Here is a 7,858-nt window from a genome sequence, read left to right as displayed (position 1 = left end):
AGTATATAAGGATTTTCCCTTCCCCACATTCACAGAAGCTTTATAACAAAGCCTTAGGACAAACACCTTTGCATTTCTGGTGAGGACCATTGTGACTAGGAAGAAACAGAACCCTAATGGAGTTTTAATGGATCGATGGCTCCATATGTTGAATACTTTTAAAAACTCATGTTTTAATGTTATAATTTAGCAACAACACTACTCTGAGAAAGTCTACAAACTCATGGAAATTGAACAGTAAACTATTGACCCACCTCTGGGTCAAGGAAGAAATAAAAAAAGAAATTAAAGACTTCCTAGAATTCAATGAAAATAAAGGCAAAATGTACCCAAACCTATGGGATGCAATGAAAGCAGTACTAAGAGAAAAATTTATAGCACTAAGTGCCCACATTTGCTATTTTCTTTTGATAACAGATCAATAACTCCTTTTTTCTGTTTTTCATATAGTATATTATGATTATTGTTTCTCCTCCCAGATTCTCAACACTTCCTTACCTACCTCAATCTATACCCTATTGTACTCTCTTTCACTAGAAAACAAGACATCTAAAATATAATAGCCTGAATAGGACAAAACAAACAAATGATCTGAAAGAAACAAAAGTGTCAAATAAAAAGCCTAAGAAAAACACAAAGATACAGAGACCCACATATTTACATACATATGAAGACCATCAAGATCCAAAATCCAAAGTCATCATATATAGTACACAAAACAATAAAATGAAAAATGTTCAGACACATCATTATGAACTAAAAACCATCAAAAGTAACATTAAGGTTTTTTCTTTGTTTGTTTGTTTTTGTGTGTGTGTGTATGTGTGTGTATGTGTGTGTGTGTTGACCATGTGCTTCTGGTCATGGACCCTGCCCTCAAATGTGATTTTATATTTGATATACAGTGAGTCTGTTGAAGAAAACTGGTTTTTGCTTGGAAACAGTTATAAGTTGGAGATAGTTTCTGGGCTAGTGACTGGGACTTGTTAAGTACTGAGATGCCATCTGGTTTATACCTGTGAAGTACTTGCGCATGCTAACACAGTTTCTGTGAATTCATATGCCTGTTGATTCTGTTGTGTATAGAAGTTACAAGAGCCTTAAAAGTTTTCACCCTCAAGGCTTCTGTTCAGGGGTCAATTAAACATACCAGGATGAGATAAAAAGGGGATGTGTGTAAAAATCTGAGGGTAAAGAAGTCAGTTCACAATGGGAATTATCGGTCCATTTTCCTAGTTTTTCTCTTTTTAATTTTCTGTTTTATTCTACATTGTTCTTAGTTCTCCCCTTGCAAATGTTGCCACTTATATATCATTAAAACCAGCAATTCCCCTGTCCTAGAAGCTTCCAGGTATAGAATTCTTTTGCTCCACAAAAATCTGATAAGAGTTTTCACACACACACACACACACAGAGCGAGCGAGAGAGAGAGAGAGAGAGAGAGAGAGAGAGAGAGAGAGGATTCAGCTCAAAGATGGAGTGACTGGTAGATTTTCTGGAGAGCTTTTTTTTTTCTCATTTTTTTATTCAAGATTTCCATCTCCTCCCCTTCTCCTCCCCCCTCCCTCCCCTCCCCTCCCCCCACACCCCCACTCCACCTCTCTCCAAAGACAAAGAGCCATCAGGGTTCCCTTCACCATGTTCAGTCCAAGGTCCTCCCAGCTCCCCCTAAATCCAGGAAGGTGAGCAAACAAACTGACAAGGCTCACAGTGAGCCCGTCCATGCTGTAGAGTTCATGTTCATTGCCATTGTCCTTGGTTTCTCAGTCCTCCTCCACCGTCAGCCACATTCAGAGAGTCCGGTTTGGTCCCCTGTTCCATCAGTCCCACTCCGACTGGACTTGTTGGTCTCCCGTTAGATCTGTCCCACCGTCTCAATGGGTAAAAGCACTCCTGGCTTCCTTGCTCATGATCTCCCTCCTTTTGCTCCTCATCAGGACCTTGAGAGCTCAGTTTTAATGGAGAACTTTAGGTAAGAAAGGAATTATATCATCAGGGAATTCTAGAGGGAAAGATAGTGAGATATGCTAAGCTTTTAGGCAGTGAAAAGAGTTAAAAGAGTTTTGTTTCCAGTAAAATTATGAATATGGTATAGATTGTTTAAATCTTTTCTCCCAGCAAGCATAGAGGCTACCATGTAACCAGGCAATCTACGTAAACTTTCAGGGGGAAATTGACTCTTGATCAGATAGCACATACACCAGATGCTGCAGTTTCTATGGGCCTAGGTCTGGAGTTAGACTTCCTGTTCTAAGTTAAGAAGAGACCCAGGTATCCTCTTCAATTTCTTTCTTCAAAGACTTAAAGTTCTTGTCAAATAAATCCTTCACTTCCTTGGTTAGCGATACTCCCAGATATCTTATGCTATTTGTGGCTATTGTGAAAGGTGATACTTCTCTGATTTCCCTCTCTGCTTCCTTATCCTTTGTGTATAGGAGGGCGACTGATTTTTTGGAGTTGATCTTGTATCCTGCCACGTTACTGAAGGAGTTTATCAGCTGTAGGAGTTCTTTGGTGGAGTTTTTGGGGTCGCTTATGTATACTATCATATCAAATGACAGAGCCCCACCTTGGAGCACCGGACTGAGCTCCCAAGGTCCTGATGAGGAGCAGAAGGAGAGAGAACATGAGAAAGAAAGTCAGGACCGTGAGGGAACCTCCAGCTGGCGACAGATGGGGAAGGTGACTGAGCCCCACATTGGAGCACTGGACTGAGCTCCCAAGGTCCCGATGAGGAGCAGAAGGAGCGAGAACATGAGGGAGAAAGTCAGGAACGAGAGGGGTGCGTTCACTCATGGAGACGGTGGGACAGAACTAATGGGAGATCACCAACTCCAGTTGGAATGGGACTGATGGATCATGCGACCAAACCCGTCTCTCTGAGTGTGGCCAACAACGGGGGCTGACTGAGAAGCAAAGGACAATGGCTCTGGGCTCTGATTGTTCTTCATGGACGGGCTCTGTGGGAGCCTTCTCAGCTTGGTCGATCACCTTCCTGGACCTGGGGGGAGTTGGGAGGACCTTGGTCTTAGCATAGAGTGGGGAACCCTGATGGCTCCTTGGCCTTGAGAGGGAGGGAGGGGAGGTATGGGTGGAGGGGAGGGGAGGGAAGGGGGAGAAGGAGGGGAGAGAAGGGGGAGAAGGAGGGGAGGGAGGGGGGAGGAGGAGGGAAGGAGATGGAAATTTTTAAATATAAAAAAAAATAAACCATGAGAAAAAAAAAAAAAAAAAAAAAAAAAAAAAAAAAAGACCCAGGCCTATAAATTATCATTTCAGGACTATGCTGTTCTCAACCATTCAGATCATGGGTGTTGTGGGTTTTTCTCTGGGTTGTAGTTAATTTTTCGTTTTGCTCTCCTTGAGTGTAAAACATAAGCTTTAAATTTCCTGAATTATAATCATTAGTAAACTGAAGTGAAGGTAAACATAATATGTTAAAACTCTTTTAAGTGGGGTAAGATCAGAGCAGCATAGTTGGGCAAGTAGGAATTCTATATTATTGGAGATCTGTAAATACCTTAAATGGGATGCTCTATGCCTGGACTCCAAGCACTGACCAAATGCCTGCTGATAAAAATAATTGCAGGATGGCAGATCTATGCATCTACCTAGAAGAGATTTAAAAGGCTTGGCAGTGGGAATCTGTTCTTAATTAATTAAGTTAATTCCCAATTATATAACATAAGGGCAGTCATCTACAGTAAAAAAATATACAACAAAGGACAAACACTTTATTCACAAAGCAATAATGCCAAAAAATCTTGCTTTTTGTTTTATCTTTCATCAGACCCCTTGGTTATGATAAGTCATTCCTGAATAGATGGCTGAGCAATTACTTTATAAAGTTGTGGCTTGTAGCACAAAAAAAAAATCTTGCCTCCCATCTCCATTGACACTTGCAATCATTTGGCCTACTCTTATCTAGGGTTTCCTGAGCCTCGACAGGAGAGATTTGATGTCTGACACTATAGTCCTAGTGAAAAGCCCTAGTATTTTAGTAAACAGCCATGTAGTTTATATGCTAGGTCCAGAAGTTATTGGCTAATTCACAGAAGCTTCATTTTGCTGTGAACTACAGTCCATGCAAAGGAATATAATTGGCCAAAGGCATCTCAGAGCCTTCTCTGTTCTCTGTGAATGTGGCGTTACCTACTTCTGTCTCCTTTATGATTCTGTTGGAAGCAGCCTCTGCATTTACCTTATAGATTCATGATCAAAATGGGTCTCAGTTATTTTCCTTTTGACCCACATATACAAAAAGAAAGTAGGAAGAACACAACTGGCCATGGAATACTCTCTTAATATCTGGAACTACCATAGGCAATGTTACTGAGCACAAACTAGGGAACATGTGTTCCAAAAGAGAGGAAGACAACTGCCTGCTGGACCTGAATGACCTGATCTTATTATTGCAATAAAAGTGGCATGCAATTAAAGCAGATATGAGATCCAAGAATCCACTGTTTAACTGAAGATTCATATAGGTATCAAAATCAACAAACATGACATAAGGCACTCTTTATTGTTTCCATTTATTGTGTAGAGCAGCAGAAGTTATAAATGCATTCAAACATTTCCAGTTAATAAAAACGTACAAAATAGAAAATTTGGAGGATAGTTACTAGACTTTTTCCTAGTTTAGGATTTAGCTCTTACAGGTTGTTTTCACTACTTTTCTTCCCCCAAATTACTGTCGATCCTGATACAGTCTTTTTCATAGTATATAAGCTTTGTAAATCTATTCTCTGCCAAAAAACCAAAAAAACAAAAACAAAAACTGCTTCTTAAGTTAAAAGGCGCCTGAATCATTTTGGTTGGAACACTTTTGTATGACAACTAAGATTCTGACTTAAGCCAATCATGCGCTTGACACAGTAGGCATCTTCTTTTCCCACAAAAGAAGCATTCACCTTATTTCATGAGGAAATAATGATGTAACAAAAACACAATTAATATAGAGATTCTAAAGCAACACTCAACAGAAAACCCCAAGGAAGACAAGTAACCTTGTGTTTTATTTCAGTGTAATAAACTAAAATATAGGGGAAATGGGTAGGCATAAAATCAAGGACTGGAAGATTGATTAAGGATCTCTGTATGATTTTGTAAATTGTTGACTTACCTGAGCTTCAGTATTCCATCACATGCTGAAGATATTTTTTTTAAAAATTTAAATGTGTAGGTTTATATTTCTAAATTAGTGTCATGCATTTCACAGGTAAATGTTTCCTACATAGTATTTGCATATGCACTGCAGGTGTTTCAAAAGTCAGTATGGAATAATACATATATTCAACATAGAAATCTAAAAGGGATATTTTCTCACCCAGTAGACAAATAAAGACAAGAAAGCAGGAAGAGTGTGACATTAAGTAACTGTTTCAAGAAGCAAATAGGACTGGTCTTGCTATGAAGTATAAATATCACAAATATACAATTGCAATAAAGTATAATTATAAGATAATATTTGTTTAATATCTATAATTACAATTAACAAATTAAAATATATCCAATGTTATTCTTAAAGAGGTATAATGATTAGGATAAAATGTATATACTAAAAAGAAACAGCCTATTGTAAAATAGTTATAAACAAGTCAATATCCAATTTCACTCCCCATATTAAGAAATCACAATGAAATAACGCTGTCTCCAAAAATAAACTTAGAAAACCTGTCTGTGTGTGTCTATAAGAACAGTAGGTTGTGACTAAACATTCTGTTCAGGGTTTTTTTCAAGGCAACTTTGACATCTTTGTTCCTCAAGCTGTAGATTAAAGGGTTCATCATGGGAACCACAATACTGTAAAATATGGAAGAGAACTTTGCCTCACCCAGAGATACAGCTGAAGAGGGTTTGAGATACATAAACGCACTTGATCCAAAGAACATAGAAACTGCAATTATATGGGAACTGCAAGTGCTGAAGGCTTTAGACCTGCCTTCAGTGGATCTTATTTTGAGGATGCTGGAGAGGATGAAGCCATAAGAGGTAAAGATGATGACCGTGGGCACAATGATATCTTTTCCTGTCACAATGAACAGCTCTATCTCATTAGCATAAGTACTGGTACAAGACAGCTGCAGTAAAGGGAGAAGATCACAGAAATAGTGATTGATGGTGTTTGCATCACAGAAGGTTAGTCTCAGGACACAACCAGTGTGGATCATGGCACCAGAAAGTCCCATGAAGTATGAACCAAGCATTAGATAGGAACATGTCTTTGGAGACATGACAGCACTATACAAGAGTGGATTGCAAATAGCCACATAGCGATCATAGGCCATTGCTGTCAGCACATAACATTCAGAAATGGCAAAAAAACCAAAGAAGTAGAATTGGGTCATGCACCCCATATAAGAGATAATGTTCTTCTCTAGTATGAAGTTCATTAGCATTTTGGGTGTGATCAAAGATGAATAACAGAGATCTATGAAGGACAAGTTAAAGAGGAAAAAGTACATGGGTGTGTGAAGGTGAGGGTTTAACACAATTAAAATGATCAAAGCCAAATTTCCAAATGCAGTTATCATATATGATATTAGAAAAATTATGAACAGGGGCATTTGGAGGTCAGGCTGGTTTGTTAACCCCAAGAGAATGAATTCAGTTACTGAAGAACCATTTACCAGAGCCATTCTTTGTACAAGAATCTGTAGACATAGTAGAATCTCACAGGTCTTCCAATAAATTTTTTTTACAAAGTTGAGATATAAGTAGGGGTATCTGCAAAGAACAAGCTGATATCAGTGAAACCATCTCACACTATCATGAAGTAAAAAGACAATCAGTTTCCATGTTAGAATCTCAGTTAAATTGAAAATAATTATAACTCTGTACATGGCTGAGCCTGTATATCTTTTATGTTAATATGATTAATTAACTAGTAGGAGAGAAGGGTGAAATGGAATAGACCAGGATGGAATTCCTTTTACTATCTTGCCTTTAATCCCCAAGGTTGCTCTTAATAATGAAAGAAATTTTAAAAACTTGGTACTGGCCAGTTTGTACTGTGTGATGTTAATGTCAAGAAATCTGTTCCAATAAAAACATGAAAGAACCAGAGTCTAGGAATGTTTAAGTTACTGCCAGTGTCTCAATAAACTTCATGAATGTAGTGGAATATGAGATATGTCAATGGAGAAGTATATCACTAAAACACCAAAAATGGAGCTACTACCCAATCTCTGGACATCCTGATCATCTTTCCAGGAACTGTACTTGTATATCAAGATTGAACACAGTGTGAAAAATGGGATCCTATGATTCTTCTCAACCTGAAACCATGTGTAAACCTAATTTTTAGCATAGTTGACAAAATCCTCCATAATCTGCCATTACATATGTTTACTCTAGAAGAGTTCTAAACAGAAATGGAGTAGGATTATGACTGATGGCCCCAGTGAAGTAAAAGTCAGACACATGGGCTAAATGGAAAGGAAATTCTATTGCAAATTATAATCAGATTCTGGGCATCTGAATTCAGCATGATTACAACAGTTAAGGATGTTAGAGTGTTTGCTATAAAATACAAATTAAATGTAAAATATTTACTTACCATATATTTCATTTTGGCATATTAATGATAACCAATATCTTAAATAAAAAAGAAAATAATACCCAGAATAGATTTTAAAACTTACCCTATTGAAGAGATAAAACCTTGTTGAAACTTAATCATTATTATTCATTAGCTGTCCTAGAAGGGTAATATTAGGCTCTGAGCCTTTAGTTCCTTTGATTTTTAAAAGGATGATATAAAAAATAATCATATTCCAGAATGCCTTCTGATCCATTGCTCATAATTCATAAAACTGCTATCTAAGCTATGGAAATGTCAGAAGAAAAATTAACAGTG

General features: G+C 37.8%; 1 protein-coding gene across 1 annotated transcript; it reads right to left on the bottom strand.

Moving 5' to 3' along the window:
* Nucleotides 1-5,687: 5,687 nt before the first annotated feature.
* Nucleotides 5,688-6,647, bottom strand: LOC119809599 (olfactory receptor 145-like). Its single transcript, XM_038322518.1, has one exon. It carries the CDS (start codon nt 6,636-6,638, stop codon nt 5,688-5,690), a length of 951 nt encoding a protein of 316 aa, XP_038178446.1. The 5' UTR covers nt 6,639-6,647.
* Nucleotides 6,648-7,858: the final 1,211 nt, after the last annotated feature.

The sequence above is a fragment of the Arvicola amphibius genome, chromosome 3 (assembly GCF_903992535.2).
Source record: "Arvicola amphibius chromosome 3, mArvAmp1.2, whole genome shotgun sequence".
Classification (NCBI taxonomy): Eukaryota; Metazoa; Chordata; class Mammalia; order Rodentia; family Cricetidae; genus Arvicola; species Arvicola amphibius.
The sequence above is the reverse complement of the archived record's forward strand: the minus strand, read 5'-3'. Positions and strand labels throughout refer to the sequence as shown.